The sequence below is a fragment of the Ursus arctos genome, unplaced genomic scaffold, assembly GCF_023065955.2.
Source record: "Ursus arctos isolate Adak ecotype North America unplaced genomic scaffold, UrsArc2.0 scaffold_2, whole genome shotgun sequence".
NCBI classification, from domain to species: Eukaryota; Metazoa; Chordata; class Mammalia; order Carnivora; family Ursidae; genus Ursus; species Ursus arctos.
This window is the reverse complement of record NW_026622874.1, coordinates 3308700-3324332: the sequence shown is the minus strand read 5'-3', so window position 1 is coordinate 3324332 and position 15633 is coordinate 3308700. Positions and strand designations below refer to the sequence as shown.

The 15633-nt window shown below is 46.2% G+C and overlaps 1 protein-coding gene across 2 annotated transcripts; it reads right to left on the bottom strand.

Moving 5' to 3' along the window:
• Positions 1 to 1112: 1112 nt before the first annotated feature.
• On the bottom strand, positions 1113 to 9885 carry ZBTB18 (zinc finger and BTB domain containing 18). 2 transcript variants are annotated; one of them, XM_044388001.3, is made up of 3 exons: positions 8231 to 9244; positions 7312 to 7395; positions 1113 to 4907 (listed from the first exon to the last, which is right to left on the bottom strand). In XM_044388001.3, exons 2-3 carry the CDS (start codon positions 7322 to 7324, stop codon positions 3325 to 3327), a joined length of 1596 nt encoding a protein of 531 aa, XP_044243936.1. In that variant the 5' UTR covers positions 7325 to 7395; positions 8231 to 9244; the 3' UTR covers positions 1113 to 3324. The 2 variants fall into 2 exon arrangements, with proteins under 2 accessions (XP_044243936.1, XP_026365355.1); XM_026509570.4 differs by lacking the exons at positions 7312 to 7395; positions 8231 to 9244 and adding an exon at positions 9794 to 9885.
• Between the last annotated feature and the right edge of the window lie 5748 nt (positions 9886 to 15633).

The following is a 15633-nucleotide window of genomic DNA, read 5'->3' as shown; positions in this document are numbered from 1 at the left end:
GTTGCATGTGATAGAAATCCTGCTTCAACAGCAACAACAAAAAGAAAAAAAACCAACAAGAACCCCCCAAAAAACAGAAGGAAACGCAAGGATTCCGAATAGTAAATGATTGTGTTCTATGGTAACCAAAAAAAAAAAAAATCTTTTTGGATTCCCATCCAAAGCCACCCGGGGAGCTTATGAGTGTATTTTTAAGCTCTGGACCTTACACCCCACTGTTTCACAGAAGTTGAGAATATTCACATTACTCTAGGCCGTGTGATATAAATGTATTCTATTTGACGGTAGTAATGTAAACCTGTATCTTCGTATGTATCTTTTACGGCTGGAAGTTATGGGCAAATACCCGTCTGGGGATTTACACACCCGCTGCCCTGCCTGCGCCGGCCCTGCGCCCTGCTCTCTGTCCGGCGCATCCGTGTGTTCTTCCTGGGAATTCCTTCCAGCAACCAGCAGTGTTTTCTCACCCTGACACGCCCAAGGAGACGATCGTGAAGTCCGGGCGATCGCAAACCTTAGAGTTCAGAGTCCTCATGATTACCAAACTTTGAGAATTAAAAGTTGGGGAACTTCTGGGCTCTCCCAGCAACAAAAAGGATGCAGATAACCAATCATGAACAATTGAATGCCTGCTAATTTGATTGCCTAGAATTCCAGTCATTAGCCAAGCAATCTTCCAAATTAAGACATCCGGTCTCCTTCAATCTTCCACTTACACCAGAACACAGAAGAATAGATGGGACCCATCAACTTAGGATAAAATTACCCATGAAAATGGCTCGGGGTGTATGGGTGAGCAGCTAGTCGTACAGTGTTATTAGGAAAAACCCATGCTGCCTCTTGAAGTTCTATAGATTCACGGGATTTCTAGGGAATTACCTTAACATTCTTGATCTAGGGAGTAGAAAATGGGTCACGTTTTAAAAATGTGCATTAGTATCTTAAAGGACTGAAAGCCAAAATGTTTGCACATTTCCATTTGCGTGAGCTGAGGCATCCTAATCATCTCACAAGCTCCGGACAGAACTGATATTAAAAATAAAGATGCCACGTGCAGTACGTATCTAGGACCTACGGGTACACGATCACCGTTAAAATAACGCACACACGGGTCTCAGTTCATATAATTTATTGCAGTTAGCACACAGTTTAAAAATTCACCAACACACCAATAGTACAAAACTAAACAGCATTATAAGTTATTCCCCCCTCAGGAAAATAAAACATACTATGATTGTCAAAGCTAGATGTCAGTCTAAGTTTTAGAACAAAGGAAGAATGTGAAACTAATAAAAGGAAAAAGCAATCACTCACAATGACCACAAAAAGAAAATCCAAAAGAAAGTCCGTTTTCTCAGACATTGATTGTCTCCTCTAAATTAATAAAAATTATTTTAACATAAACTGTATTTAAAAAAACTAGAAACTCTTCAAGTAACTAAAGATAATGCTCCAAGGCCATTTTCACAGCTTTTTTTTTTGTTTGTTTGTTTGCTTTAAATGCCATTACAGCCAAATTAACACACATTTGACCAAATATTTCCAAAACAGTCCAGCAACACACAATGGAGTTTTCCATTCAGTATCTTAAGCACAAAAATAGGCTATGTTTACAGTAGTTAAGGCGATCAAATTTTAAACAAAAGCAATTAAAAAAAAAGGGAAAAACAGCAAACGTTTTCCATGCTACTCCCATAGACCTTATTTGTAAGTGCAAGACAGGAAAACAAACACTGTGCAAAATGCTTTTGCCCTGCGTGCTGGTCATTAAAACCACACGTTGGGCTGCAGCCTCTGCTGCCCCGATACACATAGTCTACTAACCCCCTTCCCCACCTTCCCCACGTCAATCAAGGCAGTCCAGTCCTTTCAGCCCGGGGCTTTTTCAGTCCATAGAATCTTTTCATGAGTTGGGGATTGGGGAGGGGGGGGGAAGGAGGGAGGGAGCGAGGGAGGGTAAGGGAGAAGGGAAGAAAAAGAGAAGGGGAGCCCCCCCCCCCAAAAAAATAAAAAATAAAGGAAGAGAGAGAATGACCTATTGTCCATTTGTGCAGTAGTTATTCTAAAAATGCTCAACTGGGTAAATGTGTACACCTAAACTTTTTGAGCCGGCATGGGTTTTGTGCAATTAGAAGTTTGTTATAAATGCACACTGCACATGCAAATCTTTAAGCCGTTTGTAAACATTTATATTTTCCTTGTTATGTAGCGAAGTTATCAATTTGCAGCTTAAGTTTTTATTCAGCTTAACAGTTTCAACTTAAAGACAGTGGGAAAGTCAATTTAAATTATATAAAATAAAAATAAAAACAGTGCATTTACGTTCTTCATAACACCAGTTTTTTCCCCAAACGGTGCTATTTTTTTTTCTAAGGAAATTAAATAATTTTAAACTCACTCGTTAAAGTTATACAATGCAAACAAAGACAAAAAATATATTGAAACTCATGCATTTCTGTAGCGTTAATATTTACTTTTCAAGACTCAACTAAGAGCATCAACACAACCTGTCAAGTTCTTTGACACCCCCCCCAGCCCGTGTAATCAGTTACAGTATACAAGAACAGTAATTCACATTTTTCAACACACAGTTCAACACTGCTGAAGCTGCAATATCCTTTTTCATCCCAAGCAAACCTTCACAAAGACAGCGTCCCAGTGATCCCAGTGTACTTTCAGAATTTCTCTCATTGGGAACCGTCAGAAAAACCAGAAGTTGCCACAGAAAGTTTTAAGTCAACTGCTTGTTTAAAAATAGATAATCCAGCATTTCAGAAATTTTCCATTTGGGTCTAAAAGCATTCAGGTTTCCAACAGCCAGAAAAGATTCATGCAATTTGTGACATATAAAGAGGCTAATAAAACTGGAGGGAATTTCTACTCTGAAAGAGGCAAAGAAACAAGAAACAAACAAAACAAAAAACCAAAACAGAACAGAAACACAAAATCAAAACAGAGTGGAAAAAGAGAGAGAGGGAGAGAGAGAGCGCTCAGAAGACAATGCGGTGTGGACAAAATTAAGCCCTGTGAAAGCATCTTGTGATAGGACGAGTTGTTTCAAAGGTTCTTATTGGCTTGCTTCCCCTACCCCCTCGAAAGAGAAAGCCCTCTCTAGTCTCCGACTTGCTCGAAAGTCTCTTTTACCAGAATGCTAAATTAGTGAGAGTCTCATGCTACTCTAAAGTGCAAAACCGAGTTAACACCCCGACGTTTTAGTTCCAGGAAACAAGGCTGCTTTTAGACCGTACCACAACTAGATAGAGATCTATGTATATCTATGTATATATATATATTATTTATATATATATATATATATATATAAAATCATTTCCAGAGTTCTTGAGAGCTATCTTCTAAGGTCCAGTCTCTGACAGTGGGCAAGCTCAGGGCTTCGCTTTTGACCGACAAGGAGTTCACCAACTCACAGTGGAACTTGCGGATGTGTCTGTACAGGTCCCCGGACTGCGTGAACCTGCGCTCGCACCACTTGCAGGCGTGCGGCTTCTCGCGCGTGTGCACCACGGCGTGGCGGCTCAGGTTGTGCGAGTACTGGAAGCTCTTGCCGCACTGCGTGCACGTGTAGGGCTTCTCGCCCGAGTGGGTCCGCTCGTGGCGCTTGAGCGTGTACATGCACGAGAACGTCTTGCCGCACAGCGAGCAGGTGGGCACGTTGACGTCGGCGGCCGGCTTGCTGCGCAGCCCGTCCTGCTCGCGGAAGTGCGTGCTCAGGTGGATCTGCAGGATGTGCGGGCTGGGGAAGACCTTGTTGCACAGCGGGCACATGAAGATCTGGCCGGCCGGGCTCAGGATGTTGGACACGTAGGGCAGCAGGCTGCTCTCCATGCCGCCCTCCACCGGGCCGCGCTCGGCGTCCGGGCTCATCATCTCGTCGTCGCTGGCCTTGTCGTCGCGCTCGAGCTCCCGCAACACCGAGTCCTCCCTCAGCGGGGCCAGGTGCGCCGGCTCGTACTGCCCCCGGGCCGCGGCGCCCGCGCCCTCTTTCCCAGCGCTATGTTCCATGTCATAGTCACTAGCGCCAACCTCGCTCTCCTCACAGGAAGCCTCTTTCTCCACCTTCACCTGCACCAGGTTGCTTCTCAGCACGTCCTGTGAAGAGAAATAAGAGCTGTTCAGATTTTCAACTCCCGAAAGGCTGGACTTGACTGACAGGTCCAGCACACAGTCAACATCTGCCGAGTCCCTCACGGAGCTGACAGACCTCTGCGACGAGGACTCGGTCGAGCTGCAGGGGCTGGCCGCCGTCTTCCCGGCTGCCGCGGCGTGCGGCTCGGCGTCCGCGCCGGCCGGGGGGAGCCCCGCGGGGTCGGAGGGCAGGCGCATCCACACGGTCCCGGGCTCGGCCGCCAGGTCCCGTTTGCCGGGCAGCAGGTTCAGCTTTTCGTCTTCGCCCTCGTCCTCGTCACTGGGCAGGTCGCCGGCCATGTGGCTGCTGCCATCCGAGAGGCTCTCGACTTTGTCCGAGCAACTGGAGGCGTCCTCCTCCTTCTTGGTGCTGTCCGCCTCCGTGGTGGCTTTCTCTTTCAGCTTCTTTTTGCACACTTTGACAATGTCATACATGTGGAGATAGCTGGCAGCTGCGAGCACGTCTTCAATGGGCAAGTCTTTGAACTGGAGTTTCCCTTCATACATGAATTCAAGCAGGAGAGCGAAAGCTGGGGCTGTAACAATGTCGCTGTTCAGATGAACAATGTCTCTTTTGTCCAGCTGGTCCTTGTAAAAGAGGTGGAAATACATGCTGCATGAAGCCAGTACAGCTCGGTGCGCGCGGAACTGGGCATCTCCCACGAGAACAGTGCAGTCACAAAGGAAGCCCTGGTGCCTCTGCTCGCTCAGACACTGCAGCAAATGTCTACTGTGGTCTGGAAACTCCATGCTGTCTTCATAACCTGGGGAGAGACAGATTTCTCGTGAGAGCCCGCTCAGGAACGACTTTCCAGCGCCCTAGTCCTCTAGTCCCCGCACCAAAAAAAAAAAAAAGAAAGAAAGAAAGAAAGAAAGAAAAGAAAAAGATAGTGACAGTGATTCGGCTCAGGCCGCCGAGGTACACGTCCCTGAATTTTAATCAGGCTTATGACCCAGGGACTACCAGATCACTGGCACAAAACCTAAATGCGAGAAGCAAAAAAAAAAAGGGCACTCTCCAGACTTCCTCGCCCCAGCCGAACAGTCCCTGATGCATTTCCACCTTCCTGGAACTTTGAGTCAAGTTTTAAAAGCCTTCATTTCAGTGCAGCCTCTTACTGAGAATGAGAATTTAGATCTCTTTCAGCAGAAGTGAACCTACTCATCAAATTATGTCCTACAAAACCTACAAAACAGCTTTAATTTCAAAGGGAACAGCTCATAGAACGAACAAAGAAAAGTCCCAAACACATTCTGGAAGATTCAGAAAACTTGTTCAACCGTCCTTTTTATTTTATTACTCTTGATACATGACTGCACTTAGAAAGCACAATTTTAACACACACACTGGCTGAATCGAGGGGGGAAAAAAATGAAATCGCATAATTAGCCCAGAAATTAGCAAACAACTCACTTTTAAAGTCAGAGTGTTACGACAACAAAAGCCCTGTGTACAAAACAGATGTTCATGCCTTAGGATTTGCAGGTACGGCACACATGTACGAGATCAGAAAGAACTATACCAACAGATGGAAAAGATCATCTTCACTATGAACAAATCCAAATATTTTTTAAATGAATTGAGAAAAAAATAGTAATATTTCTTTGTAAAATCTGTACATCCAGAATATGGGCAACCAGAAGGGCTTCACTTAACTCTGAAAAATCCTCATCTGAACTCTGATCCGTTGCAAAGCAAATGAATTCCATACTAAAATTATTGCAAACTTTTAAACGAAGGCAGATCGTATTCAGAAGCTTTACAGGTTCAACACCCGCCCCCCCCCAAAAGCCTTGCTAGAAAAAAGAAACTATTTTTTTTTCTGACTCTGCCTTACCTCATGCAACAGAAAATACTTTGTTTCAATAAAACTTGATATATTTTGTTTTCCCACTAGCTTCTATTCTTTCAAATATGCATCGCTGCCCTTGTTTTTTGGTGAAGGAGGGTGAGATGGAGGGAGAGGGAAGGCGAAGATGTACAAAGGGTCAAAATTCAACTGCAAAATTCAAGTCCTTAAAAAAATCAAGAAAACCCGACTTCCCCTTTCCTGTGACCAGAAGCAAGGTTCCACACCAGGCAGCTCAGAGAGCGCGTCTGGGGAACGGACACATAGCAATTTAATATTCCAGAAATTACCTCCCTGCTTTTTCTCCACTTTGCCCAAGATGGACTAAAACTTTCATCCTAGCCCCCAAACACCTTCCGCACGATGCCACCGCTAGAATAAACCAAGATTTACAATACAATCACTTTAAGTGCCCCACAGCTAACATCAATCCTAATCCTTGAGAGGGCTAAAAATAAAGATTGGAGGGCAGCTCACAAGGTAGCGTGATCAAATTAGGAGGCTGAGAGGACAGAGAGGGACGAAGAAGGAAGCTTATAAACATCTGATCCAGCTGACTGTGGCCATATGGCAGCTGCTGCCCAGATAAAGAGATTAAGAATAGAGGAGTGCGATTACAGCTGTCTGGCCAATTCAGGCAGCTCAAATCTACAAGTTCTAAATTAGTCGCTAACACAAAAACTCCAGCAAATAATTATTGTTATGCTGAAATAAAAGCTCTCTTAAATATATATTTGAAAGAGAAATGAGGAAACCAGTCAAACTATTCTCCTGGGGACAAAAGTTTTTTTTTCCCCTTTTTAAAAAACCTTCGGTTTCAAAAGCACTACAGCTGTATGTTTCAGTAGTGCTGCTGAATGTTTTGAAGAATAAAGTTTCACAGTGGAATTAATTACACAACAATCTAGCTTCTTAACTAGAATAATCTTCTCATATAAGTTTGAATGCTGGATTCCAGACAGTTTACTATTTCTCTCCCCCCTCCACCCCGAAAGCAAAAGGAATCTAAATAGCAGTGAACCACAAGAAGCATTTTAATCCAAAGTGATCTCAAAAAGCAACATTTCAAAGCCTTTCTTAACATTTCAAAACTTGAAATATTTCTGTGTATTAAAGTTATTTACTTGCTCGAGCAAAAGGGAATAAAAATTAAAACTAAACAAGCCCAAGACTTTCAACTCCAATAAGATGTTCATTTAATACTCGGTTTCATATATTATTCCTAAACTGGGTTAGAAAAGTAATGTGATTTTTTTTAATTAAATAAACAAAACACCAAAACAGAAATATGCTCAATCTAATCTCTTGCTACTCCTACCTTTAGGACACATAAACCTGATTAAGTCCTTTCCTCTGAGTCTCGCTGGCTCCAGGTCTGTTACATCGGTGGAAAAAAAGCAGACTAAGAGAGACAGATGCAAAGTGGAGATGATGTTAGAGAGGAATAAGATACCTTCTCCACCACAGATCCGCACACACTAACTCCCTGTCTGTGTGTTAGAATAAAAGGCTGAGGGATGGCAGGCTGTCAGCTGCTCTGACATCATGTTCAGATGGAAATGCTACCTCCAGCTGTGCTCCTTTTAATGCCATATGCTACTCCTCTACACTCCTGCCACCAGCTTTTTCTTAGGAGAACTTTTCTCTTCTGTTAGTATAAACAAAATACTTCAAAGTCTCCCTTTTTTTTCCAAACTTTCTAACAGAAAGAAATGGAAAAACTCAGCATATGGAGTTCTACTGTATTTATGGAATAGCAACACTTCTGTCTTAAGTTGGTGGACTGGCTTACATACTGACAGCACACTCAAGCCACGGTGCTATTCAGGAAATCCAGATTCACTTTTATTCAACTCCAACGTTTAGTTTCAAAGGCAGCTCAGGGATATTTTTAAACCAACCCAATTGACATCTCCAGTCCCATTTCAACATTATTACGGTACTTTCATTTTTTTTCTGTGCCGAGATAATGGCATACGTGTCTCAGAATGTTGGAAGACGATACAGAAGTATTACTCCAGCCCGACACACCTTATGATTTTGCTCTTATTTTAACTGTTTATCTCCTACTACCTTCTCAATAAAATTTCTCACATTGCCAGTTAATGCAAATTTCAACTCTCAGTATCAACAAGGTGAAACTGCACTTTCTGAAATCCTGGAAAGTACTTCAGTTCAACAAGACAAATTAATAAACTGATACAAGCTGCTACAGCCACTTAAAATGAATGCGGCACCTGCATATGCATATCGGATCTGACTCTCCGCTCAGAAGCAGAACTTTGTCTTCCCCTTGATCTGTGTCCCATAACAATCTCTTTTTTGGGTCACTCTGTAATGTTTCATGATCACAGGAAAACCTTTCAGCTTTCAGTAAGGGGGGGGCAGGTCTAGTAAGTTTGGGAACTTTTTAGCTCGACTTTGTGGGTCTTTTCTAATGGCTGATGAAATCGTCACGTAACCCGGGCTGGGCTGACCAGTGCCCTGCAAGGTGCTGCGACATCTGTGAATGTCAAATACATCTCCACAGACTCTGGGGAGGCTGAGGCGTAGAAAAGGCCTGAGGCGCGAGTGTCGCAGCCCTGGTGATCACCACTCCGTCCTCATCAGGAAACCGCGGCAGAGTTAAAGAGTAACAAAAACCAACGTCTCTGTCCTGTCCTCCTCGCTTTGCCAAAGTCACAAACCTAACTTTCTCTAACTTTGCGGTGAATGACATAATGACGAACGCCTATTCCAGGAGGCACTCTTCGGAGCTGCATTCCTTCTCAGCCACACAACCTATTCTCCACAAATGCCCTCGCCCCATTCCAATATATCAGACATTAATCACCCCATTTACCCAGTGGGGTGGGGGTGAGTGACAGTTTAATGAGTCCCAAGCACCGCAATGGGCCAGCGACTCCCACCCCACAAATCAACCCCTTCACAGTCTTGCTACCGCGGGGTCCAGAGACGGTCTGCGAGGTTGGGGTTTTGTTTTTCCAAGGGGTGGGGGCGAGGGTGCGGAGTAGGGACGAGGGTGGGGAAGAAGTAATGCAAATCTCCACGCAGTTCACCGTGCATAAAACACACGGGGAAAGAGGAAGGTTAAACCACAGGGAAGGAGGTGGAGGGCGGAGAGCCGGTGCAGCAGGAAAACACCTTCAACAGCAGAGGAGAAAACAGACCCGGGTCACGGCAACAACAAAAGAAAAGTCGTAAGAAGAAGCCCGCGGGAGGAGGGTGGCTGCTACCGCTTCCCCGACGCCGCGGCGCGCGAGCCCCCGGGGCCTCCCGGCAACTGCACCAGCCCGGGAGGGGCCCCTCCCCCGCCGGCCCCCTCCCCCCCGGGCGCCACTGCAGCTGCACCGGTCCCCGGAGCCGCGGCCGTCCCGGGCGCCGCTGCAGCTGCGGCGGCTCCCAAGCCCCCTCCCCCAGCCCGCCGCCCTCCGCACCCGGGAGGCGCCGCCGCAGCTGCACCGGCCGGGAGCCCGCCCCGCGCCGCAGCTGCACCGGCCGCGGGGGGGGGGGGGGTGTTGGGGGGGCGCGGAGCCGGCGAGCCCGCACCCCGCCCGACCCCGCAGCTGCGGCGGCCCCGTCCCCGCGCCCGGCCTCCCGCAGCTGCGCCGCCCCCCGCCGCCCCAACCGCTCCAAGCACACAAACTAACTCCACTCGCGGGGGCGCCCCCGGCCCGGCCCGCCCTCCGCCCGCCCTGGCCCGCCAGCCGGGGCCGCACAGCTGGCGCCCCCCGCCCGGCAGGGGGGCCGGGCGCGGAGCTGACGCCGGGTCAGGGGCCGGGGCCGGCGCCGGGACTCACACGGAGCGGCCCTAAGTCACCGCGTCCCCGCCGCCGCCGCCGCCGCCGCCGCGTCCTCCGCCTCCTCCTCCTCCTCCTCCTCCCGGCCGCCGCCGCCGCCGCCGCCGCCGCCGGACTTGGTGGGCTTCCTCCTCCTCTTGGCCCCCTCCCTCCCGGCCCCCCCACCCCCCAATCCCGGCTCCGTCGCCCGCTCCCCCCTGCCCCCTCCCTCCCTCCCACCCACCCCCGCTGGCAGCCGGAGGAGCGCGGCGGAGCGAAGAGGGCCCCACTCTCAACGGCTCCCCATGGCAGCAGCCCAGCGGCGGCCGCAGCCTGCCAGACACAGCGAGGGAGCGAGCGAGGGAGCGAGCGCAGAGCCGCCGGCCGGGGAGGGGGGGGCCGGGGGCTGGGGGGGGGCGGGAGGGGGAGGGGGAGGGGAGGGGGCGGGAGGACGCACCACGCACGCACGCGGCGGCGCCGGCCAGATGTTACCCCCCCCGCCCAGCCTCAGTCCGCCCCTCTCCTCCCCCTGCCTCCCTCCCTCCCGGCGTTGGGCCTCTGCGATTGACCGTAAGCGGCTGGACTAGCGCTCCCTGCCCGCCCCCAGCGCGCAGTCTCCTCCAATGGGAGGGCGGCTTTGGAGGAGGGCGGAGGGAGTGGCGGGCAATCGTCGGACTGACAGGAGGGTGCAGCCAATGGGACAGGGGAGCCGGAGCTGCCGCTCGCACGCGCCAATCGCGAGCAGAAACTACCGGGGTGGGCGGGGCCCGGGCGGGCGGGGGCCGGTAGCTAAGCGGCGCGGGGCGGAGTCCTTGGGCGCAGCGGCGGTGGCGGCAGCGGCGCCCCTCTGGGTGACTTGGCCGTGAGAAAGTGAAAGGAGCCCGCAGGCGGCGGCGACAGCTGCGCTGGGAGGGGCCTGTCTCCGGGCTCCGAGGCCTCGCGCACCCTGGGAGTGCAGAGCGAGCCTTTCGGTGTGCACCGTGACCACCAGAAATACACTTTTAAACGCAGTGGGGCTGGTGTGCGCCGAGTTACGCAGGTATCCTCGGGAGGCAGGGCGCGCGGGGACACGGAGCCCTGGAGCCGGCCTGAGGCGGCCCCCTCTGCTCCCCGGGCCGCGGGCCACGCCGCGCAGTCGTCGCCCGCCCGAGCCGGGGAGCAGGACCGAGCCGCGCTCGGGCTCCGTCCTGCCGCGCCCCCGTCCCCAGGTGCACGTCGGGGCGCCGCGGCCGGCTCGGAGAGGCCGGTTCTGGGCGTCGCTGTCCCGACGTCGTCGTCTGGTTTCGGGCGGCGCGCCTGCGTTTCTCGCAGCACCCGCGCGTCCCCTGCGGACTCGCCCTGTGACAAGCACACACTCCCAAGTGACCAAATGTTAGAGAACTACAGTAAAATTGCTAGTTGTGGAAGCCGTAGCCGGATTCCCTAATTGGTACGTATCAAGCCACAACGTTCAACCACCGAGGGGGAGACGTTAGGACCGCGGCATCGCCGGGGCCTCCCTCCGCATGAACTTGGGCTCATCCCTCCTCTTTGCTGTTAAAGTGGGTTCATCACGGCCGCGAAGAAATGGAGGAACTTCTATTCTCAAGGAATTGGAAATCTTGCTGAGGAGGCAGGGACTACTAGTACAAAGTTGAATAGCAAGTAAAACAAAACCGATTCAAGTATGTGAAATAGAAAATTGCAGTGAGGAAGTCAGTACACTAGTAATTGTCAAATGAAATGTGTTTATTCTTTGCTAACTGAACCGGGACTGACAAGCCTGTTGCTAACCAACGTGCCAGGAGACCTTTCAACTGGGCAAAATGTGCTTCCACTTTGTTCCAGGTCAAATGGGTAAACTAAGTTGAAAGTATGGTGTGGGCAAATCAGGCATGTTGAATTGCTAATGAAGTAAAAAAACAGGAGCACACACCATTCCTGGAACCGGAGTGCAGTTGGGCTGTCCTGTTAGAAACAGTGGTGGTGTGCTCTACTCTTCCCTCCACTTTTTCATATGCCCTCAGGATTGATCACTGAGGTCAAGGCCATCCTGTGATAACTAGTTTTTTTAGTCCATGAAACATACTGTTCTATGTAGGCTTTTAGTGAATTCTAGATCTTTTAGTCTATTGGTAGAAGGCCCAATTTCAGTTTGACCTGGTTCCAGTTAGGGGAATTTGTAAATGTTCTTCTTGATGGATGCAACATACTAGTAAAAAAAAAAAAAAAAGAAGAAGAAGAAAAGAAAGAAAGAAAGAAAGAAAGAAAGAAAGAAAGAAAGAAAAAAAGAAAGAAAGAAAGAAAGAAAGAAAGGAAAAGAAAAGCACATGCTTTGCCAACAAGTTCAGGAAGAAAAAGGGAAAAAGAAATGTTTGTATTCTCAAAGCTGTTCCTCACCTATGAAAAGTTAAAAATAAGAAAGTAACAGATCTTTGGATGAATAGACATAAAGTCAGGATATTAAATAATAAATTCATGAGAAAATTAGAACAGATTCTCCACAAAAAGCTTGGAAACTCAGCTCTGTGGCATATAGAGCAAAATCACAGCTGTAACAAAAGGTTTTACAGAATGTACCTACAAGGAGAATAACAGCCCCGGAGATGAGCCAGGGGTCTGACATGTTGATGCCTCAGAAGTTGTGAGCATTGTCTCCTAGATCTAGCAGTCATTACTAGAATTCATATTGAGAGCTGAGTAGTGTAGCCGGAAAATATAGATTAAATGGATATTTAAGGAAGCAAGGATGTCGTCCCTCAATTATGTAAAAGATTTTATAAATTTATGAAAATGCATGGAATATTCATACATTGTCAGAATCAATAAAAACATTTCTGGAGTATTTATTGTGTTCAAGAAAGGCACTCTACTGGGATATGGAAAACAGCAAAAAAGCAAGAGACAGGTTCTCTCTTTCCTGGGGTTTAAATGTAGCTGGGTAAGAAATGGTGTAAATATATAAAAATCTGAAACAGCAGAGAGACTAAATAACAATTTAATAGGATATCAGTGTCAGAGGTAAATGTAATATGCAGTTGTTACAACCGGCTTATCCCTGGTCCCTGGTGAGGTTGTATTTTCTCTGCCCCTTTTTTTACATGAATTTTTTTTTTTTACTCCCTGACTTTATTTGAAAGTGTAATAAACTTACTATAAAAATGATTCTTTTAATCATCTTTGGAAAATCATCAGCATACAAATTGTAAATAAAACAAGACTGATGCCAGAGGTGTCATGACACAGAATGATTACTATTTTTACTGAGTGCCCATTGGAACCATGGAAAGTACTAAGTCAGACCCAGATAGCCCTCTCAGGTAAGTTCCTCAAAGTAGGGTCTGTTTACCTCTACCCAACAGGCTTAGCAAATTACCAAGATAAAAAGCTACTTGACAGAGTTTGAAAGCCAATAATTTTTTTCCCTCTCCCACAGTGAGGAAAAAAAAAAAAGTGCAGAAAGTACAGTCTCTAAACTATTAGAAAAATGTACCATTGCTTTCCTCTGGGGAAAAAAAAAAAAATCCCAATCCTGTACAGTTAACAACCCACACTTTCGGAGAGTCCTGAAATAAAAACTGACACAAGTCAATCTAACCGTTCATGGTTAGATTTCTTGCCAGAGACCAAGTTTTATGTTTTAATGACACATGGATTTCAAACAGTAACAATTTAACACTATAAAATGTTGACAGACCAAATAAAATTTAATTTAATGGGCAACTCCATAAAATGAATGTCTGACTTTTCAATGTGACCCACAGGTCAAATCTCTGAAAAAAATCAGTGCCTTTGTTATGCCTTGTGCAATAGGTCATGTCAAAAAAGTTATCTATGCAATTAATTTTTGAATATTGGCTTTTTATAAATTTTATAATTGGGGTCTTTTTTCTTAAAAAGTTAGGGAGGCAAGCATTAATAATAAAAGACCAGGTATTCCAAAGTGCAATATTTTACAGATAATAACTATAAAATGTAACAAGAAAAAATATACTAAAATGAAACATGTGTTAAAGCTTCTATTAAGCCCAGACTCTTGTCAATGTCATAGCACACATGGAATTCTATTAACTCGTTTAGATTCTCTCTCTCTCACTCTCATTCTCTCTGGCTTTTAGAAAAGAACAGGTTGAAATGGCCTAAAGGTAGAAAAAGACACAGAAACACAGCTGAGACAATAGTAAAAAAAAAAAAAAAAAAAAAAAGGAACAAACTGGAACACACAGTACAATGATGACCAAAGTACGGCTTTTAAAAATATGTATATAATTCTGCAAAACATGTTCTATACCAAATCATTCCCTGGGTTATAAATCCTGTAGTCCTTGAATCTACTTATTAAATTCCTCAACTATGATAAGCCATAAATAAAAGATAATTCATCCTGATTCTCAGCCCTGAAGACAGCAATAATGTTATCATAAACTCTTGAGGAAAAATCCCTAGCAGATTTATACAGGGCACTGGGGATACACTACACCCCCTATACTGAAAGCAGAAAGAGTCTCCACCAGCATTTCAAACCTGTTTGAGGGTTAAGGGGAGAAGAGGAGCAAAAGATACAGTCTTCCCAGAACTGTTTTTCCTGTGGAGCCAGTTCTCAGTTGCTTGCTGTAAATCAGAGCATTGACGTGACCATCATAAATCCAGAGACGGCATAATGGGAGAAGGAGGCTGATAGTTTAGGCTTGGTTGACACTGAGACTGGCCACCCACACCTCTATTCTCTCGGTCTCTCTCTCCCCCCGCCCCGACTCTTTTCCTAAACAAAATGAATTGGTATAGACAAGTCTACCTCCCTCGAAAAATCACACCGAAACTCCAACATCCAGATGTTAATTGTCCTGTTACTGTGGAGGCTGAATTAATTTTGATAAGCAAAAGATGCATTCATTTAATCTGTGCGGTCTTGTAGACTTCATTTCTAAAAATTAATGTGATGAAACCTGTAACTTTTCCAGATGAATAGACTTTATAACAAAGATTTGATATGAACCTATGATATTTATGCCCCATTTTTTAATAACATAAGCCTTCGAGTTTTGTTTGTTCTAAAATTCTGTAAAATATATAGTTAATAGGGGTCGTTTGTTTTGTTCAAAATGAAAGAGTAAAACTTCTAAATCTGTAAATAAATTCTTAATTATATTCAGTTGCTTAAATTGGGGCTAGTAGAAATTCATGCAAATGGACTTAGCTAGAAAAACTGAAGAGAATTAGATTTCCAGTAGGTACAGACACTGCGCACCTACTATGTGTCACGTGTTGTGCTTCCGACCAAAAGAAACATCTGCCTGTCCACATTCCAATGCAGGGAGAAGTTTTTCCTTCCTTTTACGTTCTTTCCACCCTCCAATGCAGTACTTTCTTGGACTTTAAATGGGCAGAAAGGAAAATGACGCATCCCCAAATTATTGACCGAGGACTTACAATACATTAGAGAAATATGGAACAGCATTTCATGGTTCTTGTAAAATTTCCACCATGTGCTAGGTGCCAGCCATACATGAGATAAGATCGTCCCTCCCTTCAGGTCCTCATTATGTATAAATGTCAATTGTGAACACACTGGACAAAGAACATTTCACTTTTCGTTCAGTGGCTAATAAATGCATACCAATCCTAACTATTGTAATAATATAACATCGTCTTAATCAAAATCTTTCCTTATACAGAAATTCTATACATTTAATGCAAAAGTCTTGATACATACCAAATTCAAACTATTCCTGGTAATAAGAGCAGACAGAAGGTAAAATCTCACTCCAGAAATTTACTTCGCCCTTAGCGATAACATGCAACTCAGGAAGTTACTTCCCTCACAAAGAACTAGCATTTATGCTTAAGACTAAAATGATTATTTTTAAAGTACTCATTTTACA